This window comes from Pristiophorus japonicus, chromosome 3, assembly GCF_044704955.1.
Source record: "Pristiophorus japonicus isolate sPriJap1 chromosome 3, sPriJap1.hap1, whole genome shotgun sequence".
Lineage (NCBI taxonomy): Eukaryota > Metazoa > Chordata > Chondrichthyes > Pristiophoridae > Pristiophorus > Pristiophorus japonicus.
Window position 1 is genome coordinate 180,967,536 of NC_091979.1, and position 23,496 is coordinate 180,991,031.

At 44.8% G+C, this 23,496-nt stretch overlaps 1 protein-coding gene across 1 annotated transcript in view; it reads left to right on the top strand.

The window, feature by feature from the left end:
- The window catches only part of hdac4 (histone deacetylase 4), a 625,953-nt gene that overhangs the window by 386,454 nt on the left and 216,003 nt on the right, over window positions 1-23,496 (top strand). Inside the window, exons 6-8 of the mRNA XM_070873855.1 lie at window positions 6,390-6,502; window positions 20,035-20,151; window positions 22,404-22,599. Coding sequence (XP_070729956.1) covers window positions 6,390-6,502; window positions 20,035-20,151; window positions 22,404-22,599 — 426 coding nt within the window. The remainder of the gene's footprint in view (window positions 1-6,389; window positions 6,503-20,034; window positions 20,152-22,403; window positions 22,600-23,496) is intronic.

Below are 23,496 nucleotides of genomic sequence, written 5' to 3' on the forward strand. Positions count from 1 at the left end.
CTCCTTTCCCCCCCCATCTCCTTTCCCCCCCATCTCCTCCCCCCATCTCCTTTCTCCCCTTCTCCCCTTTATCCCCTACCCCTTCTCCCCCTCCCCCCTTCTCCCCCATCCCTCGCTCTGCTCCCCCATCCCTCCCTCTGCTCCCCCATCCCTCCCTCTACCCCCCCCCTCCCCCTTTCTTGCTGTCGGAAACACAGACACTGACAGACAGAGAATGAGAGACACACACAGACAGTGAGATAGAGACACTGACAGAGACACACTGGGGGGGTGGGGGGGTGGGCATCCCAGCACGCTGTTGGAGGGCTCCCGGTGCTGCAGTTGGTAAGTAGAAAATGTTTTATTTACTGATATTTAAGAAAAAAAATTATTTCTTACTAATTTTTTTGATTGATTTATTGGTTGATTTATTGATGTATTTATCATTTATTATTGATGATGGCTCTTTATTTGTAAAACTGAAGTGTTTAATGTTTGTAAACTTCCCTTTAAACGCCCCCATTCCCTACGCCTGATTTGAAACCTACGCCTGATTTTCTAAAGTGTCGACAAGGTTTTTTCGAGCGTACAAAAATCTTCACTTACTCCATTCTAAGTTAGTTTGGAGTAAGTTTTCACTGACGAAACTTTGAAAACAGGCGTAAGTGACCGGACACGCCCCCTTTTGAAAAAAACATTCTGTTCCAAACTGTTCTAACTGACTAGAACTGGAGCAAAATAAATGACGAGAATTCCGATTTCTAAGATACTCCGTTCTACACCAGTTGCTCCTAAAAATCAGGAGCAAATCATGTGGAAACTTGGGGCCAATATTTCTGTAATGTTGGGCTCAGCTTTTATTTTTCTTGGCGATAAGCCATCAACTTAAGGCTGCTCTCAACAATGATGATTTGAAATATTAATTATTCAAAGGTGGATTATTGTTTACAATCTCGAATATTTTAGGTTATTGTGAGCAGATCACTTCTTGTGCCAGCCAAGGGTCTGGAGGTCATTTCATTCGCTCACTGGGGGGCTTAGCTAAAGCAAATACAGGAGAGCCTCCTGCTTTCACGTCAAAGGGTAGTCGTTCAATTCTGGGTTGAACCCACCCCCACATCGTTACCTGTGGTGTCATAAAAAATAGGTGCAGGAGTAGGCCATTCAATATGATCACGGCTGATCATGCAACTTTAGTACCCCATTCCTGCTTTCTCTCCATACCCCTTAATCCATTTAGCCATAAGGGCCACATCTAACTCCCTTTTGAATTTATCTAATGAACTGGCCTCAGCAACTTTCTGTGGTTGAGAATTCCACAGGTTCAAAACTCTAGCCTCCCTTCCCCTTACTAGAATTTCAAGGCCTCCCTATGATAAAAAGCCCATCATAGACAAAATACAAACTGCCCCATGCTAAAAATCCAAGGCCAACAACGCATTAAAATCTTTTGCCCCCGACCCAAGACTGTATCTCACTTTGTTGTTTGCTCTTCCTAGCCTGGTCTGCTCCCTGCATCCTCTTCTGCTGGGCCTAGGCCACCACCATTGGCTTGTCATGCAACAATGCTGTTCGTTCATCAGTCTAACTGCACTGAATAGGAAGAGACTTTTCTAATCCTCAAGGGCCTTACAGTTTGAACTGCTCAGCACACAAATAGAAGAAAAGGGCTGTGGACCAGGTTGAAGAAGCCTACAGGCTGTGTCTTAAACATTGTCGGTTTAGAGAACGGTCTCACTATTATTGAAAAAGTTTTTAGTGACTCAGTCAGATTGTGCTTTCCTTCAGGCAGTAACGAGAACTGCAATTGGGCACAGCATTATGACCGATGACAGCAGTCATATACTTTCCGGGATACTTTCCTTTATTAGCCGAGGCATAGAATATAAGAGCAGGGAGGTTATGCTTGAACTGTATAAAATGCTAGTTCGGCCACAGCTAGAGTACTGCGTGCAGTTCTGGTCACCACATTACAGAAAAGATGTGATTGCACTAGAGAGGGTATACAGGAGATTTACAATGATACTGCCAGGATTGGAGAATTTTAGCTATGATTGGAAGATTGGTCGGGGGTTGTTTTCTTTGGGACAGAGGCAACTGAGAGGAGACTTAATTGAGGTGTATAAGTTTATGAGGGGCCTAGATACAGTGGATAGGAAGGACCTATTTCCCTTAGCAGAGGGGTCAATTACCAAGGGACATAGATTTAAAGTAAGTGGTAGAAGGATTAGAGGGGAGTTGAGAACTTTTTTCACCCAGACGGCAGTGGTGATCTGGAACTCATTGCCTGAAAGGGTGGTAGAGGCAGAAACGCTCATTGCATTTAAAAAGTGCTTGGATAGGCACTTAAAGTGCCGTAACCTACAGGGCTATGGAGCCAGAGCTTGAAAGTGGGATCAGGCTGGGTATAATTTTTTCGGCCAGTGCAGACATGATTGGTTGAATTCTGTGCCGTAAATTTTTAGGATTTGATATCTGGTATATGACAGAAGTTCTTTGGAATCAGATGATGGGAACTAAAATGTGTTCCATTATCTCACAAAGCCAAGATTGACATGGACATATCTTACCGCCAGAAAGGTGATGATCTGGAGAATTAGATGTTCGTGGTCAAATACAGGTGCAAATTCCGTCCCCATCTCCCGGCAAACAAATCTCCAAGCGTTTGGTTAATCGAACTTATTACAGAATCCAGCACAGCAGAGTAACAATGACCTGTTGACTTCCTGAATTGGGAAGTTTCTACATGCCTTCTCCAAGTGTCTTCTCATAGTCAGGATCCAAGAAGGGGAAAATTTGTGTCACATTTCAGAATTTTTTGATCACTTGTCCACAGAGAGGATTTGGAACAAATAACTACTTTTAATGTTGAATTAAAAAAAAAAGGTTTAGAGTATTGAGAAAAGTTACTGTAAACAAGCAATTCAATTGTTTGCCTCTGTAATCAGAAATAACGTGCACCCATTATATTGTAGCGACTGTGTGGGTAATTTTAATCTATCTGGCCGGGCGGGATACCCCGCCCAATATTACTCTCTGTTGACTTCAATGGAGAGTAAAAGGAGGGGAGGTAAAATCAGCATTCCAACCAATCCCATCAGTTCCTGACGGGCCAGTTAGATTAAAATTAGGATGCAACTATTTGTGCTAACTGAATAGCAGCCATTTCTCTGGCTCTCCATTATCACATGACCTATTGCTGATTGGTCCCCCTGGAGGACAAGCCACACCCTGAAGTTTCTCTGGAATGTGCAAATGGAACCGCCCAGCCTAACTTTGCACGTTGCAACATGGTCCATTTTGACTTCAGAAGTCAGAGAGGACACAGCTCCAACACAGAGGGCACATTCCCCCAGCCGAAGTCCATTACCCAAGCACAAGTGCATGACCTAACCCCCCCACCCCTCCCAGGCCATAAATGGGGCATTGTGTGTGGATTATTAACAAGTTTATTGGGCATGAAGTGAATAGTGACAGTGTTGTGATTTCTGGATTTCATCCACTCCAACGATGTCCCTCATAACACACGTATCGAGCTTTCCAAGAAATCGGGTGTGGGTGTAAAGGGGGTTGGAAGAACGTCCTCCGTCTTCCTTGAGCTCCCTCTCCCCCCTCTGATCCCCTGCACCCTGTCTCACTACCCCCCCCCCATATGTTTCCCTTCCTCCCCGTATCACTCTCTCTCTTTCCCCCACCCCCCCCCCCCATGGTCTCACTCCCCCTCCCCCTTCCCCAAAGGGTTCGTGCTCTCTCTGTGCGTTCTCCCCCCTCTCCTCAAGGCTCTGTCTCTTCTCCTCCTCCTCCTCCCCCCCCCCCCCCCCTCAAGACACGCACACTCTCTCTCTCTCGCTCTCTCGCTCTCTCTCGCTCTCTTCTCTTCCCCCCCCCCCCCCCCCCCGGCTCTGTCTTACCCCGTTTCCTGCCCCCCCCCCCGCCCAAGGCGTTGTCTCCCCTCCCACCCCCCCCTCACCCCCCCACCCCCAAGCTCTCGTTCTCACCCCTACCCCCTTCCCCCCTGGCCAGGCTCTCGTTCTGTCCCCCGCCAGGCTCGCTTGCACACACTCCCTCCCCGCCAGGCGCTCTCTGTCTGTCTGTCTCTCTCTCTCTCTCTCTCTCTCTCTCTCTCTCTCTCTCTCTCTCTCTCTCTCTCTCTCTCTCTTCTCCCCCGCTCCCCAAGACACACACACACCCTCTCTCTCTTTCTCTCTCTCTCTCTCTCTCTCTCTCTTTTTCTCTCTCTCTCTCTCTTTTTCTCTCTCTCTCTCTCTCTCTCTCTCTCTCTCTCTCTCTCTCTCTCTCGCTCTCTCTTTTTCTCCCATGCCTCCCCCCCTCTAAGACACGCACTTTCTCCGCCGCCCCCCCCAGCCGCCAAGGCACAATTTCTCTCACTCTTCCCGCAAGGCGCCTGGTCTGTCTGGTTGGCTTGAGTATCTAGCGCTCGCTCTTGCTCTCCCGCATCCCCCCCAAGGCTCTCGCTCTGTCGCTCTGTCTCTCTCTCCCGCTCCCCCCCCCGCCACCCCACACACTATCACCAAGGCTGTGTATCTCCCCTGCAAGGCGTTTCTCTTTCTCTTTCTCTCTCTCTTTCTCACTCTCCCTCGCTTTCTCTCTCTCCCTCTTCCCCGCCCGGCTTTCACTTTCTCCCCCGCCCCCCAAGGCTCGCTCGCTCTCTTCCCCTCCCCCCGCCGACTATCTCTCTCCCTCACCCCGCCACCCCCCCCCCCCCCCCCCGTCAAGGCTCTCTTTCTCTCCCCTGCAAGGCTCTCTCTCTCTCTCTCTCTTTCCCCCACCCCCCCCAAGGATCTCTCTCTTCTCCCTCCCCCCAAGGCTCTCTCTTTCTCCCCCGACCCCCCCCAAGGCGCTCTCTCTCTCTCTCTCTCTCTCTCTCTCTCTCTCTCTCTCTCTCTCTCTCTCTCTCTCTCTCTCCCCACCGACCCCCAAGTCTCTCGCTCTTCCGCCCCTCTCCTGGTTGTTGCCCGGTTGGTGGTTCTGGCCCCATCGGCTTGTGGCTCAGCACTTGGCTCGGGGCCCAGTCGGATGCGCAGAAAGCAGTTAGTACAAATAGTTACTCTGGTAAAATTACCCCCTACAATATAATGGGTGCGAGATGTTTCCTGATTAAAATTAATTAAGTTAAAATTGACCCCTAGATTCTTTGTTTTGTCTGCACAAAGAAATAGTAGATAGAGGCAGGCACCCAGGCCGAGAGAACCTTTTTATTTAAACAGGATTGTTGAAACGGCCGACAGATTTGTTAAAGGGAAAGTTATGAGGGCCTTTGCTGAGACAAAGTGTTTAGAAATGCTGCAGGATAGTTGGAAGACCTCTTTTTGAATTGAGTAAGATGACCCACTTGTGTGGGGATGCGTGCCAAGTTCTGTTACACTATTAAGCAAAAATAAGTTTATACTAATTTGAAATAAATGAATTTGATCATAACTCTTGCTTGGTGTACTCACCTATGTGAGACAAACCAGCTTAACGATTTGCATTTAGCCTTGTCTTGCTAAGTATTTGTTCAGTCCACCGTTGGCTAGTTTGAAGAAATACACTTGCAAAAGACTCGAGTATCTAGTCAAGATCACAAAGGTGCTACTGTTGCATCCCTGGATTACTCTTATCGTACAAGCAGAAATAGGGAAGTGTGAGTTAACTCCCATAAAAGTGAAACACTCATACTGCTTAAGGGAGTAACTGACACCACTGAACCTGAGAAGTTATCTACAGCAGTCCTGAATTCGTAGCAACTTGGTTCTCTGAGCTTCTGTGTGTCAACATTGGTCAACCCTTCAGGAGACATTACAGTGAATATTGATTCAGATCGAGGGCTAGATGTGGCAGTCATGTTTGGAACTTCTAGTTGATGGCATGTTTCTTGAGAAGGCTGGTTCAATGAAACTGAATTTCCCCATGTCAGTGTTGGCAAAGTTACTAAATCAAAATGACAGCACAATGGAAGAAATCTGTCAGAGAAAGATTGTTCCACGAGATTTTTGGGATGGAGCAGTTCCTATATTTTATGCCAAGTTGATGCAAAGAATGAGGAGCTTCATATCTATTGTAGGTAGACATTGTAGGTAGTGATAGTTTGTTGCATAGCGTTAATACCTTGGGTTCATACCTGCATTTTTCAGTGGTAACTTTCTAATACCAGTTGGTGAGGAGGAGTGGCAAAAATCACTTCCCCAATGTGCAAAGGAAAATGGGATCGGAGAGCTTTGATTTGGAACGTGTATTATGCATGCTAATGGAAAAGCAAATAGTAAGGCTTGTCAGTAATACAGAAGTAATTACTACTGTATTCACTTGTGATTTAACAGAAGTAGTCTGTGATGTGGTATTCTAAGCTTGGAGTCTTCTTAGTGAGGTTTTGCTATCAATTTTATTCGATTGTTTTTCTATTTTATCAGATTCAGCTTGTAACAGTGCTCCTGGATCTGGGCCAAGCTCACCTAATAATAGCTCCAACAACATCACTACAGAAAATGGCATAGCAGGATCAGCAACCAACATACCAACCGAGGTAACCTGGATGAAACTGCTTCCTAGAATGTTAGGGTAACAAATTCCAGTCCTGGTCCTGTATTAAATATGGTTTGTTTTCTGTGGTCATTTGCCCCTAACCCCAAAATTTATTAGAAATGCATATGATTACGGCCTCTGGTGATCAGGCTACTCAAGTTAAAATGTCAGTGTTCACACTCCTTTGGAGTGGTATTGTTGTAGAATGTTTCTAGAGCACTTCAATCACCATTATGCTGCATATGTCCATGTAAGTACATAAAAAGAAAGGAAACGCCATTCAACCAGCCAAGACCAGTCAGTCCACAGTCCATGTTTAATTATCAAGGCCACTGATTTAGGCTTTTCATGGGGAAAAACCCCACAGGGTTGCAAAATTTAATCCTCAAAACACTCTGATGAAATCAGAATGAGATTTATTTAGTCATCTTAAATAAATGGCCCTGATAATTATTATATCCTGGACTTTACTCCCACACCACCTGTTAATCCGTGCTTCAGGGAATACTAAGTGCTTTCCTCTACCAGTTGTTTGTACAAATACTTCTTAGCATAGGAGGAATTGCTTTGCAAGCCTTCTAGAGTAGTTTCATATATGCCAAGGAACAAAAATGAGAAGTATGTCAAGAAATAAATGGAAAATCTATTAACTGTTTTTTAAAGGTGAAGTTACAAGTTAGTAATGTCAATAGACTGGTTATATTATATATATTTATCTGTTGCAATATGGCTTGGCTTCTGGCCACTTTTCAGAAGTATGTCAAAATCAATACTTTTTGCTACCTTATTATAGTTTAAACAATTTTATGTATTTACATATAAATAACATGAAATGAGTGATTTACCTATATTTTTGAATCTTTTTATATCTATTTTCGAAGGACTATGTACTTACTAAACTTCCTGAAATATAAGCCTGCCACTGTCACAAGGTTTTCAGTAACTTTGGAAATCATTTTTTTTAAAACAAAGCTCATCAGATATCCCACAACATTGCTCGTAATGTCGATAGACAGCAGGAGTTTTGAGCCATAGCATTTACTTGCTTAGTCTGGTGCCTGTTAGATCTGTTCATTTGCATAGTATTCAACCTGGTGCTTTTGAGTTCTATTTTTAGAATGGTAGGATGAGCACTTGTGGACTAGTTCCAGTACTGAGTAAGCTTAAAACATGCACTCTTGCTCTGAACAGCAGGTTGTTATGTCATTGACAGATGCACAGTACACTTTGCTGGCCTCAAAATAGACATTGGCCCAGAATTTGCGGTGGTGTGTTTGCTGTTGTTACCCCTTTGCAACAGACCGCTACTTCATGATTTAGCACAAATGCTTCCTTAGGTGGAAAACCTGAAGTTGCAGTCAGTTATTCATTGCTCTGACACTAAACATTACACTAAACATCCATAAGTCAAAGGTCCTCCACCAACCTGACCCTGCCACACAGCACTGCCCCCCGGACATCAAAATCCACAGTGCGGCCTTGGACAACGTGGACTATTTTCCATAACTCGGAAGCCTACTATCAGCAAGGGCAGACATCGATGACGAGGTCCAACACCGCCTCCAGTGTGCCAGCGCAGCCTTCGGTCACCTGAGGAAGAGATTATTTGAAGACCAGGATTTCAAATCTGGCACCAAGCTTAAGGTCTGTAGGGCAGTAGTGACCCCGCACTCTTATATGGCACAGAGACGTGGTCCATATACAATAGACACCTCAAATCACTGGAGAAGTACCATCAACACTGCCTCCACAGGATCCTGCAAATTCACTGGGAGGATAGACGCACCAACATCCGTGTTTTCGCTCGGGCCAATGTCCCCAGCATCGAAGCACTGACCACACTCGACTAACTCCGTTGGGCGGGCCACATCGTCCGTATGCCCAACATGAGACTCCCAAAGCAAGCGCTTTACTCAGAACTCCTACATGGCAAGCGAGCATCAGGTGGACAGAGGAAACATTTCAAGGACACCCTCAAAGCCTCCTTGATAACGTGCAACATCCCCACCGACACCTGGGAATCCTTGGCCCAAGACCACCCAAAATGAAGGAAGATCATCCGGGAGGGCGTTGAGCACCTCTGGTCTCGTCACCGAGACCATGCAGAAATCAAGTGCAGACAGTGGAAGGAGCGTGTGGCAAACTAGACTCCCCACCCACCCCTTCCTTCAACCACTGTCTGTCCCACCTGTGACACTGTAATTCCCGTATTGGACTGTACAGTCACCTGAGAACTCTCTATTAAGAGTGTGTCATATATGCAACCTTCATACAACTGTAATCTTCATGCAACCACACTGTACACTGTATATATGTCCTGGGAGTGCACACCTTGACCACGGGGTGAATTTGTGGGAGACACTCCTCACCTGGGCACTCAGGTATTTAAAAGGAGGTCCCATGCAGGGTCATCACTTCTTGGTCCTGGGGAATAAAGAAAGGGTCACGCAGTGACCGTGTCTGCAATACATGCCTCGTGTGATTCAGTAGCAAGGTGCAGGGACACTACAGAGTGGAAGCAAATCTTCCTCGATTTCAAGGGACTGCCTAAGATGATTATGACTGGCTGCGCTGTCTCCTCTTCACCACCACCACCACCACCACAAAGTCGATGATCAGTGTTATCAGGGAAATCTGTGAAACTGACACGAACTTTGGCTTTTCCGTAGTAATATCACTGTTAGGTACCCCATTAAAAGTTAAATCCTTTTGGATTAGGTGTAACTGGGGTTTTAATACAGTATTGACTGCTAAACAAACGTTATGGCCCTGAAAAATGGATTTTAGTTTTGTGGTAAATTTCTCCATTTTAATAAAAATTACAATTTTTAAGTTTATTCATCTTTATTTTAGGTTTACCTTTTCCCCATGTGAGTCCCAATCTTTATTTTGCTCCCACTGGCATTTTTAAATAGTTAGAATAAAAGGAGCTTACTCACTTCTTGGTTCTTGGTCTTGAAAATTCTGCATTATGATTGGCTGCTTAGACAGCTTGTTGACGTCACAGCTGCTTGCATTAGGGATTCCCCATTAACTTGTACTGATCTCATCTGAACGTTGGAAAAGCCGAACTTCTTGCCACAGAGATCGCGAGATCATTGTGGGAAGCTTACTTTGGAGCCAGCGGCAAATGCCTTTGCTTCACGCTGACCACAAATTATGGACCATTGTGTGGGACTGATGGAGCGAACAGGAAATGAGGCAGGGAGAGAATTGATGACGAGTAGATTAGGTCTGAGGAATTGGGTGGAAGACGGGGCAGCGTGCAAGGCTGGGATGGAGTAAGTTAAAGGCAGGGTTGGGTGGGTGACTAGAATAATGGAAGATCGACATAGATGTACGGTGAGTTGCGTTAGAATCATAGAAATTACATCACATAAGAAGGTGATTTAGTGCATTGGTTGTGTGCCAGTGCTCGCACTTCAACTGCAGCCATTTGCTCTAAGTTCATTTCTCTGCCCCATCATAGTATCATTTAATGTTCTTGTTTTTAATATCCAGTTTCGTTATAAAATATACTATAGTCTCTGCCTCAATGTCCACTTGTGGTAAAGCATTCCATATTCTAATAATCCTCTTTGGGAGGGGGCAACTCTTCTAACTCCCCTTTTTATTCCTCGAATGAGCTTCTGATTGTTTCTGTTTTGCACACAGTTGAAATAATCTTTCAATATATATCCTCTTAAAACTTTTCACAATTTTGAAAACTTGTATTCAATCTCCCTTTAACCACCTCTGTTTCAGTGGAAAAAACCCCCTAATTTTTGAACCTTTCTTGCAAACTATAACTTCTCAATCCTGGTATCATTGCACCAGAACAGCATGTAATACTCCAACTATGAAGTAACAATGGGTTCAAATTTCGGCCTGAGTTGCTCCTATTTTTTTGGAGCAACTACTTTAGAGTGGAGCATCTTAGAAATTGCAATTCTTGGCATTTAGTTTGCTCCAATTCTAGTGAGTTAGAACAGTTTCATTGTAGAACAGATTTTTTTTCAAAAGGGGGCGTGTCCAGCCATTTACGCCTGTTTTGCAAGTTTAGGCAGTAAAAACTTACTCCAAACTAACTTAGAATGGAGTAAGTGTAGATTTTTGTACGCTCAGAAAAACCTTGCCTACACTTACAAATCAGGCGTAGGTTCCAAATCAGGTGTAAGGAACGAGAGATGGGGGAGGGGAAGGGAAGTAATTAAATTTTACAAGCATTCAACAGTCTCACTTCTATAAATAAAGAGCAATCCTGAATAATAAATGATAAATAAAGCAAATAATAAGAAAATTGAATTTTCCTACCTGTCTGAAACAGTAGCAGCACAGCAACCTCCCAAGCTGCGCAGTTAGTTTTATAGGGCCGTTCGGCCAGGAGACGGGGCGGGACACGGTCCGGGCCACACCGGCAGCACAGCAGCCTCCCGAGCTGCGCAGTGATTTGGGCTGTTCGGCCAGGAAACAGGGGCAGTACATGGTTCGGGCCACACCGGCAGCACAGCAGCCTCCTGAGCTGCCCAATGATTTGGGCTGTTCGGCCAGGAGAAAGGGGCGGGACACGGTCGTCAGGCGGGCCACACAACCAGCACAGCCAGCACAGCAGCCTCCAGAGCTGCGAAGTTATTTTTATAGGCTGCAGGCCATTCGGCCAGGAGACAGGGGAGGCATACAAAGCACCAGGAGGGAGAGCCAGCCAGCAAGTTTAAAAGTTAAATTTATAATTCAAGTATGGGTGCTGCATTATCAACATCACGGATTATGCAAAGGTTCGCCATCAATTCACTGCATAGGAGAGAATTGATTAGAGCTCACCGCACCAGGAACGTCATAGCCCGTAGGCTGATGGGAAGGAGACCTTACCCACGTTGGCAATATCGAGCCAGGCGCTCCTACCTGGACATGAGCGAGGCTGATTATGTCAAAAGGCTGTGTTTCCTCAGAGAAGATGTCGTTGAGATCTGTGATAGGCAGAGAACAGATTTGCAGCCCAGAAGCAGAACACCGACTGCCTTGTCTGTTGAAGTGAAGGTACAGCTGCACTTGCCTTCTATGCCTCGGGATCGTTTCAAGCTACAGCTGGAGATGTGTGCACCATCTCTCAACATGCAATACATGCCTGCGTTTACCAGATCATGGCTGCATTGTATGCGCAGAGGAATGACTTCATCAAGTTCCCAATGACTGCACAAGCAATGCATGACAGGGCTGTGGGCTTATCCAGGATTGCTGGCTTCCCAAAGGTACAGGGCTGCATTGATTGTACCCACATTGCCTTGCGAGCACCTGGGGAGGATTCCGAGCAGTATAGGGATAGAAAAGGTTTCCACTCCATTAATGTGCAGCTCGTGTGTGCCGACAAGCAGCGCATCATGTCAGTCAATGCGAGATACCCTGGCAGCACCCATGATGTGTTCATCCAACACGACAGTGTTATATCTGACATGTTTGAGCAGCAGCTAGAAGGGCAGAGCTGGCTACTGGGAGTCAAAGGGTACGGCCTGGCCACCTAGCTCATGACGCCCCTACGCGTGACACGGCTGGAAGCTGACCATCAATACAACATGGCGCACATTGCGATGCGCAGCATCATAGAGAGGACCATTGGCATCTTGAAACTGCGTTTCCGATGCCTGGACCATTCCGGAGGCCACTTGCAATGCTCTCCTCAGATTGTCGGTCACTTTACTGTTGTGTGCTGCATGCTGCATAACTTGGCCATCATGAGGCAGCAGGAGCTGGTAGTGGAACCAGAAGACCCACATGAGGGACCAGTGCCTGATAGTATTTTGGAAGAGCAGGATGAGGATGATAACGACGATCAGGAAAGCATGCAAGTGCCTGATGCCGGAGCACAAGGTCGGAGGAGGGCCGTCCTTCATGCTCCTATAATGATTGCTCGAGCCCTGTGCCAGCAGCTCATCCGTGAACATTTCAAATACTGATGCCTGAGGGCTCTGCGACCAATGTGGTGCATGGACATGTTTATTTTTTGGAGTTGTTCCTATGTTGTGTTAATGGAACATGAATTAGTTTTAATGAAAAAATATTTTATTGAAAAGTTAACATTAGTATAATAAAATATTTGTTGTATCAAACTTTACTTTTTAACATGACTCTTTAAGATCACTTAAACTTGTAAAGTTACAAAAAATTTCAATGTGAAAAATCTTACTCTCAATTTCACTTAAACGTCAAAATCACTTTTTAGGTGCAAAATTAAATAAGTTATGTGAGAGCATTTACACTATAAGATCACTTAAAAACCCTAAGATCACTTATAAGTTGTAAAGTTACAAAGCAATTTCAGTGTGAAAAATTTTACTACAGTTACATCAAGAACAAGAACAAAAGCAGCAAAGAAAGGCTGCAACCCATCTCTCATCCACATCTCGGTGAATGTTCACATCCTCATGGGGGTGTCATTTGATTGGCGGGGCTATGTGCCCTTATTGCAGCAGCTACCTCCATGACAGCCTGTGCCGCCACTTGCATGCCTCCCTGACGGCCTGTGCCGCCGATTGGACTCTCTCGGACATTCCCTCATGTCATTACTGCTATTTCTCCCGTTAGTACCGTTACCTTTTCACCCACTGCACTGACACTGCCCACGAGTAATCGGGTAAGCTCATTGGTCTCCACACCCAATACCACAACCTGAGCCGCATCTGTTGCACGCTGCATCTTAGAGCGTGTCTCCAATTTCCTTCTCCTCTGCCTGGGTCTGCCTCGCGGCACCACTGCACTAGGAACCGCGGGCTGGGACGGTGGGATGCTCTGTGTTCCAAATGGCAGCACTAGAATGGGAACTGCGGGCTGGGACGGTGGGACGCTCAGTGTTCCAAACAGCAGCACTAGAGTGGGAGCCGCGGGCTGGGTCTTGCATCTGGCACCACTCGAGTGCGAGCTGTGGGCTGGGATGGTGGGTCAGTGGGTGTAAACTGCTCCATTATACCAGCAGCACCACTGGGACCCGCAACGTCGGAATCAAAACCATGGAAGGTGGAACCAGAACCTATGCAAAGGGTTGAAACTCCGATGCCCGCTAATGTGGGCTCATAAATATTAATTTGGAAGGTCTCCCCTGAAGACATTTCAGTCATCGCCACCTGCAGCCAGTCTGGATCATCCGCATCTGGTTCTTCTGGTTCTTCTTCTGGATCTTCAGGGTTGGCATCATCATCGTCTTCTTCTGCAAAATATATCAGAACAGTCAAATGTTTAGCAGCAGAGGAGGGGGCAGGATGGGTGGCATGAGTACTCTCACACATAGCAGGCCTGGCAGCAGGTTGATTTGAAGGGCCACGATGCATTTTCAGGACTTACCCTCTTCCTCACATGTGGGCCCAGCTTGTGCTGTACTGATTGTTTTTCTCTATGTACGATTCATCATAGCAGCTACCCTCTGTTCCAAGGGTGTCAGTGGATGCAGATTTGGTGGGCCTCCTCCTGTTCGAGTTCTTTCCCTTTTGTTGTGGGCCAATTTCTTTTGCAAAGATTAAAATATAACTTTTTACAAAATGCGTCTTTTTACAGGGTGGGACATATGCAGATAGTCACATTTACAATTACGATTGTATTTAAAAAATGAAAATATTACTTACACTAACTACTTGACCAAGGTCGTGCCATTTCTTTTTACACTGGCTTCCAGATCTCATGGTATGCACCACTGCGCAGTAATCTTCTGCAACTTGGTTCCAGCGTTTCTTCTTTTCTTTGAGTGGCACTTTTATGTGACCTCCATTGTTGGTATGCAGCTCCTGCCATCTCTGCTCAATTATGTTAACTAATATCTCCACTTCCTCATGCAAGAAATTCATTGTTCTTGGTGGAGGTTGTTCCATTGCTGTATTGAATTGACTCTCTTGATTTTTCAAAACACACAGTCCTTATTTTGCATGCACCTATGCAGCACTTGTTCTGGAAGTTTAGCAGCAAAAAGCAGCACTCACTGATTTCAGCAGGTGATGTCTTCAACAGTGCTGCTAAAAGCACTCCTTCAGGCACAAAAAATCACCAAAATTCACTCAAGCATTTCCACAGCTCCACAAAACAAATCAGTACTTTTCCTCATTTACCTTTTTAAAAAAAAAAATAGCCGAGTGCCAATGTTTGTCTCTCACTGCGCATGCGCGCACGCTCAGGGCTGCCGACACGATGTTTTCTTCTCCGACCTAGCCTTGCCTCCCTGCAGTCTCAGAATCGGCGCCAAGCTTTGGCCCAGCCCCCGCAGATCTCTACATGCCGCGCCGAGCTGGAAGGAAGGTGCTGCGAATCGGAGAATTGCTCCGTAAGTTTTTGACGCGCTTTTGAGTGCGGAAAATAGGCGTGGCTCGCGGGGCTGCGCCGTTCTAGGCACGGCCCGAAATTTGAGCCCAATGTCTTGTCACAAATTCAACAGCAAATTCCTTGCATTTATTTTCAATGTCCCATATGCCTGGTTCCATTCTTATCTATCTAATCGTAGCCAGTGAATCACCTGCAACGGCTTCTGTTCTCGCACCTGCATCGTTACCTCTGGTGTCCCCCAAGGATCTGTCCTTGGCCCCCTCTTATTTCTCATCTGCATGTTGCCCCTTGGCGCCATCATCCGAAAACACAGCGTCAGTTTCCACATGTACATTAATGGCTCCAGCTCCATCTCACTACCACTTCTCTCAACCACCCCACGGTCTCTGAATTGTCAGACTGCTTGTCCGACATCCAGTTCTTGAATATTGGGAAAGACCGAAGCCATTGTTTTTGATCCCCGCCACAAACTCCGTTCCCTAGCCACTGATTCCATCTCTCTCGCCAACTTCTGTCTGAGGCTGAACCAGACTGTTGGCAACCTTGCTGTCATATTTGACCCCGAAATGAGCTTTCGACCATACATCCGCAGCATAACTAGGACTGCCTATGTCCACCTCCGCAACATCGCCTGTCTCCGCCCTTGCCACAGCTCATCCACTGCTGATGCCCTCATCCATGCCTTTGTTACCTCTAGACTTGACTATTCCAATGCACTCCTAACTGGCCTCCCACATTCTATCTACGTAATCTCAAAGTGATCCAAAACTCGGCTGCCCATGTCCTAACTCGTACCAAGTCCTACTCGCCTATCACCCCTGTGCTAGCTGACCTACATAAGCAACGCCTCGATTTCAAAATTATCATCCTTATTTTCAAATCCCTCTATGGCCTCGCCCCTCCTTATCTCTCTAATCTCCTCCAGCCCCCCCCCCCCGCCCCACTCCGGCAAGATGTCTGCACTCCTCTAATTCTGCCCTCTTGAACATCCTTGATTATAATTGCTCAACCATTGGTGGCCGTGCCTTCTGTTACCTAGGCCCCAAGCTCTGGAACTCCCTGCCTAAACGCTCCGCCTCTCTACCTCTCTTTCCTCCTTCAAGACGATCCTTAAAACCTACCTCTTTGACCAAGCTTTTGGTCACATGCTAATTTCTACTTATATCACAATACTCTGTAAAGCGCCTTGGGACGTTTCACTATGTTATATAAATACAAGTTGTTATGTATACACCCAGAATCACGTTTATTTTTTAAAGATTTTTTCTAATTGCTCCTGCACTTTTAAAGATCTGTGTATCTGTACTTATAAATCTTCGTTCCTCCATTCTGTTAAGAGGCTTGCCTTTTAGGGTATGCTTAAACATACTATTTCACATTTCCTTGCATTGAACTGCACCTGCTATCTATCTGACTACTCTGCTAACCTATGTCCAACTGCTCTGTTCCCCCTGTTTTTTGTATTTCCTATTTTAGTACCTGCATCTGCAACTTTGATTATAATTCCTCTTATGCTTATGTCTAGATCATTTGTATAAATGGAAAACAAAAGATGTCCCAGCACAGAACACTGGGAGACATCACTACCCACATCGCACCTATCTGAAATTCATGTATTCATCCCTACTGTTTGCTTCTTGTCTCTACTCAAATGATTGGATACCCTTTAATACTATGTGCCATCATTTTTATAACAAGTCTGCCTTCTGAAAATCCATATACACAGTATCTGCTGCACTCCCTTTATTTCATAGAATCATAGAAATTTACAGCACACCCGACCAAGAGCTAATCCCACTTTCCAGCTCTTGGTCCGTAGCCCTGTACGATACGGCACATCCAAGTATTTTTTAAATGTGATGAGGGTTTCTGCCTCTACCACCCTTTCAGGCAGTGAGTTCCAGACCCCCGCTATCCGCTGGGTGAAGAAATTTCCCCTCATATCTCCTCTAACCCTCTCCCCAATTACTTTAAATCTACGCCCCCTGGTTGTTGACCCCTCTGCCAATGGAAATAGGTCCTTCCTATCCACTCTATCCAGGCCCCTCGTAATTTTAAACATCTCAATCAATTCTCCCCTCAGCCTTCTCGGTTCCAAAGAAAACAGACCCAGCATCTTCAATCTTTCCTCATAGCCAAAATTCTCCAGTCCAGGCAACATTCTTGTAAATCTCCTCTGCACCCTTTCCAGTGCAATCACATATTTCCTGTAATGTGGTGACCACAACTGCACACAGCTGTGGCCTAACCAGTGTTTTAGCATAACCTCCCTGCTCTTGTATTCCATGCCTCGACTAATAAAGGCAAGCATTCCATATGCCTTCTTAATCACCTTATCTATCTGGCCTGCTACCTTCAGGGATCCGTGGACCTACACTCCAAGGTCTCTTTATTCCTCTGCACTTTTCAGTGTCGTACCATTTAATGTGTATTCCCTTGCCTTGTTAGACTTCCCCAAATGTATTACCTCACTCTTATCCGGATTGAATTCCATTTGCCACTGTTCTGCTCACCTGGCCAGTACATTGATATCTTCCTGCAGTCCGCAGCTTTCTTCTTCATCAACCCCACAGCTGATTTTAGTGTAATCTGCAAACTTTTAATCATGCCCTCAACATTCAAGTCCAAGTAATTGATATAGAAGGAGGAACTGAAGGATATCCTTATTAGGCGGGAAATTGTGTTAGGGAAATTGATGGGATTGAAGGCCGATAAGTCCCGGGGCCTGATTATCTGCATCCCAGAGTACTTAAGGAAGTGGCCCTAGAAATAGTGGATGCATTGGTGATCATTTTCCAACATTCTATTGACTCTGGATCAGTTCCTATGGACTGGAGGGTAGCTAATGTAAACCCACTTTTTAAAAAAGAAGGGAGAGAGAAAACGGGTAATTATGAGACCGGTTAGCCTGACATCAGTAGTGGGGAAAATGTTGGAATCAATTATTAAAGATGAAATAACAGCGCATTTGGGAAGCAGTGACCGAATCGGTCCAAGTCAACACGGATTTATGAAAGGGAAATCATGCTTGACAAATCTACTGGAATTTTTTGAGGATGTAACTGGTAGAGTGGACAAGGGAGAACCAGTGGATGTGGTGTATTTGGACTTTCAAAAGGCTTTTGACAAGGTCCCACACAAGAGATTGGTGTGCAAAATTAAAGCACATGGTATTTATTGGGGGTAATGTACTGACGTGGATAAAGAACTGGTTGGCAGACAGGAAGCAGAGAGTCGGGATAAACGGGTCCTTTTCAGAATGGCAGGCAGTGACTAGTGGGGTGCCGCAGAGCTCTGTGCTGGGACACCAGCTATTTACAATATACATTAATGATTTAGATGAAGGAATTGAATGTAATATCTCCAAGTTTGCAGATGACACTAAACTGGATGGCGGTGTGAGCTGTGAGGAGGACGCTAAGAGGCTGCAGGGTGACTTGGACAGGTTAGGTGAGTGGGCAAATGCATGGCAGATTCAGTATAATGTGGATAAATGTGAGGTTATCCACTTTGGGGGCAAAAACACAAAGGCAGAATATGAAAGTTGGCATGCAGGTACAGCAGGCGGTGAAGAAGGCAAATGGTATGTTTGCCTTCATAGCTAGGGGATTTGAGTATAGGAGCAGGGAGGTCTTGCTGCAGTTGTACAGGGCCTTGGTGAGGCCTCACCTTGAGTATTGTGTTCAGTTTTGGTCTCCTTATCTGAGGAAAGACGTTCTTGCTATTGAGTGCAGCGAAGGTTCACCAGACTGATTCCCGGGATGGCTGGACTGACATATGAGGTGAGACTGGATCGACTGGGCCTGTATTCACTGGAGTTTAGAAGGATGAGAGGGGATCTCATAGAAACATATAAAATTCTGACTGGACTGGACAGGTTAGATGCAGGAAGAATGTTCCCGATGTTGGGGAAGTCCAGAACCAGGGGTCACTGTCTAAGGATAAGGGGTTAAGCCATTTAGGACTGAGATGAGGCGAAACTTCTTCACTCAGAGTTGTTAACCTGTGGAATTCCCTACCGCAGAGAGTTGTTGATGCAGTTCGATGGATATATTCAAGAGACAATTAGATATGGCCCTTATGGCTAAAGGGATCAAGGGGTATGGAGAGAAAGCAGGAAAGGGGTACTGAGGTGAATGATCAGCCATGATCTTATTGAATGGTGCTGCAGTCTCGAAGGGCCGAATGGCCTACTCCACCTATTTTCTATGTTTCTAACAAGGGACCCAGCACTGAACCATGCGGAACCCACGCACCAGTACTTCAATCCAATTCAGGTTTTTCAAGATATTTTTGCAATATTATAGTTAATGGTGCTGACTGCCCCATAGCCTCCCCCAGTAGTCTTTTGAATATTTTTTTCCAGTAGTGTCCTTTTCATAGAAACATAGAAAATAGGTGCAGGAGTCGGCCATTTGGCCCTTCGAGCCTGCACCACCATTCAATAAGATCATGGCTGATCATTCCCTCAGTCACGTTGTCCTCAGGTATTCCTCCAGTTCCGTTTTCACCTTCTTCTTAAAAACTGAAGCAAAATACTTATTAAAACACCTTTTTAGATACACAATGTTTCTTTTGGCTCTAAGTCATCACATCCTTCTTTAACTCTACTTTTATTTAATGTGCTTGTAAAAGCCCTTTTACAGCACTTCTCTTTTATAGATTTCTGGGGCTGGTTTTGGAGGATAAAGGTGTAGTTGGCGGAGTAGTATCGAGCAGATTTCACTTTTTATTTTTTGGTATTTGGTCTATGGTCATCATCATCATAAGCAGTCTCTCGAACGAGGATGACTTGCTTCCACATGAGTTCACAGATGTTTCAATGAAGGACCCGATGTTTCAGTCCTGAACTCTTAATTGAAGGAAGATGTCTGTGCGTGGATTTTTTTAACATGGTGGCCGTTGCACATCAGCCACCACATGGACTTGACAGAGCTAGGCTTTTAGCCAGTGGCAAGGGTCTATGGTAGCCATGTGACCAATGATACCATGTGGTTTAGCATGGACGAATTAACAACATTATAGGCACTCTTGTAGATAAAACCAATTTCATAGTGGTTTACAGATAAAAGGAAAAGTTTACTGTAGTGCTAATCTAAGTCTTTCATTGACCTTTTGGAGATCTAATTCTAAAATGTCAGTTTTATAATGTCATGGAGAAATCGGGTTAATAAAATAAACAGTTTTTGCCACAAGTGGCAATTTGATGCAGTACATTTTGTTGTTGAAACTCATACTATTCTTTTCCTGTTTCAGTCTACTTTGGCTCACAAACTGGTTGCTCGAGATGGCTCAGTGACGCAATTGCCTCTGTATACCTCACCATCTTTGCCCAATATAACTCTAGGTCTGCCAGCCACAGGTCCCTCTAGTGTAAGTATTGAATCACCTGATTGTGTACGTGTACCGTTAATTGATAAATTGTAGTGGAAACATCGAGCAGAAAATCTAAAATCTGCTACAAGTGGCAAACTTTCCGTTTCATTTATCCCATCAGCTTTTTTGGTAGAAAGCTCACTGGCAGTTGGGAAGCAGTTGTGAACAGATTCCAACAATTGTGTTAAGCAATCCTTCAATCTGTAGCCATGTGAACAAGGGGGTGTTGCCATTGCTCTTCCACCCCACCCCACCCCACCCCCAACTCCACTTCCATTGCACAAATGGATGCGGTGGAATGAATGGCAATGTAAGTGATGGCAGTTTAGGATGATGTTCTATAGATGTATATTAGTTCTGCACTGTACCATGGAGCTTTGGAGCACAGCTTCACGCCCATGATTCTCCAAACAGTGAATTCCTGATCTTGGCTCAGCTATTTGAGGCACCAAGTGAAGGTGGGGCAGTTCCTCCCAGGGTTGAAAAACTGGTCTTATTTGCTCAGCAATAGCAGTAGCAAAGGTCGAAGAGCAGATAGATAGGATTCTTGTGCAGGAAATTGGAAGGAACCATACTGGGAAAACATTAAATATGTTGGTTGCGCTTACTTAATTTTTAATACACTCCATGTTGAATGGAACCCAGGGCACAGTCATACTTTGAGGCCTGATCCTGAGATTCAATAGGGCTTTGTGCAGTCTAAGGAAGGAACCTGCTTTGAGCTATAATTGCTACTGTCTGAGCTGAATGCACTCCACCGTCCTACTAATTGCAAAGTGAATAATAATCACTGCTCAATTGCATATTGATTACACAACCATGATTCTTCCAATACATTCATCTGCCTAATGGGGAACCAGCAGATTAAAAAAAAATGTTCTTGGAACGTGGGCAATGCTGGCAAGGCTACATTTATTGCTATGAGATGATGGTGGGCCTTCTCCTTCGACCGCTGCAGTACTTGTGGTAATAGTGCTTCCACAATGGTATTAGTTTGGGAATTCCGGGATATTGACCCATTGATGATAAAGGAACGATGCTATATATCCAAGTCAGCTTGGTATGTTACTTCCCACAATATTGCGGCTCTCGTCCTTTTCCATGATAGAGTTCGCAGAGGAGGGAGGTGCTGTCAAAGTAACCCTGATTTACAAGAGTGCATCATGTAGATTATACATACTAGTGGTGGTGGAGGTGGGCATTGAGTACAGCTGCAGGGGCACCAACCAAGCAAACTGCTCTGCCTTTGATGGTATTGAGCTTCTTGTTGCAGCTGCACCTCACCTCTCTGGCATTCAGCTCATGTTCATGTCTGGATCTAGGCTATGATGAGGTCAGGCTCCGAGCCGTTCTGGCGGAATCCAAACAGAGTGTTGGTGAGCAGGGTATTGATAAGTAGGAGTCGCTTGATGGCACCATCGATGACTCCTTTCATCATTTTACTGATGATTGGGAGGAGGCTGATACGGCTGTGATTGGCCAGGTTAGATTTATCCTGTTTTTTGTGGATAGGATATAATTGCATTCCTTGGTGGATACCATTGTCAAAGCTGTACTGGAACAGCTTGGTTAGAGGCACAGCTAATTCTGGTGCACAAGTTGTCAGCTTTCTAGCCTGGATGTTGTCAGAGCCCACAATCATGCACTCAGTACTTTTGGCTGTAGTCTACGCAAACGTTTCAGCCGTATCTCTTGCAATCATGTGGTGGGCTCCTACCAGAGTTGAGGATGGGGATATTCAGCAAATTAGTTCTGCCTCGAATTGGATGCAACAGAAATGTCGCCCTATTGAATTCTTTACATTTCATAATTTTATGAAATTTTTTTTTAACTACATACTTTTGATAGAAATGGTATGATTGATTTTAATGTATAAAAGAAATAATTTAGAATAATAAGTTTCTCATTTATAAATAATTTATTTGACAAATACAGGCTCAGTATGTATCTGTTATACCCAAAAATAATCAGTTGAATTGTAGACTTCCCCATTTGTGAACTTTGAAAGAGATGCCTGGTTTTACTGCTACAGGTACTTCAAAGACGGTTCCCTACTCCCTGTTCAACTGAGGTTCTGCTGAATTTCTATTGTAGATTTGTTAATTTATCACTATCTTAGCCAGATGTATATTATATCTCCATTGTAACAGAGATTTGTAACTGTATGGTATGCTGTTGCTGTTGAAATGTTGTGATTCTTCACACAAAACATAGAGAAATTATTCAGTGTGTTTTCTGTTTGCATGCAGGGAGCCTCCGGACAGGCAGAAGGTGATCGAGTGGGCATGCAAGGACTCCCACTGAACACTCCATTTATTGCTGGCACTCACCTGCCACACTATATTGCAACAACATTGGATAAAGACGGCAGTAGCGGACATGCACCTCTCTTGCAGCATATGGTCTTATTGGACCAATCTACACCACAGAGTCCACTAGTAACTGGTAAGTAACTTCGTAAAGGTGCCTTGAATGATTCAGGTATGTACAAGGGATTCACCTTTTCTAATGCACTATGGGAGGGTCATGGTTTTCTTTATATTGTAAAAACTAGGGATTCAAAGGGATTCAAAAAATGTGAAGAGTATCTAGTATGTATATTTAGAAATAAAAGTAAGCTTGATTTCTATGGCCTAGAAATTACACAGTGCAAAGATTGGGGTAGAAAAGATCATGCTCATGAAATTCCTTTACCTAGTATTTTAATGGAAGTGTTAATGTCTCTTAAAATAGCAGACCAAGGAATTTTCTGTATACATATTAAATGCTTGTAAGCTAGTAATCACTATTTTAACCGTGACATTTTAATCGTTGATGCTGAGGCACCCAAGTCACTCTAGCATAGCTTCCAGCAATTGGCTCAAAAATTGTTGTGGCAGAGGTCCAAGAACTGGTTGAATGCCTGCCTGTTTGTTCAGGCAACAGTGCTTGGAGGGAATAAGAGAGAGAAAAGAAGATATCTTCAAAATGGGTGAGAATGTTTTCTGTTCAGTTTAAAAAACAAACATTTGCACCTTACTGCATGTAGACAAATTTTGTTGAACTATTGATGGATTTTATTCCCTACTGAAATGTAATCTCTTTCTGCAGTAATATGTATTTCACTGCACTGTTCCTTTTTCCTGGACCAATCCATGCTGTTTAATACAATAAACAAACTTGGAGATCGAGGTGTACAGTAGATTAAACCACTGCTCCTTTCACCTAGGGATCCGAATTTGAACCCAGCCCAAACTGATGGGATGTCTGCTGTATCTGACAATTGTCAGTATCCCACATGAAAGATTCTCAACCCAGTTTCTAGTGCCTGTGGGTTTCACAGCACAATATGTCCCATAATTC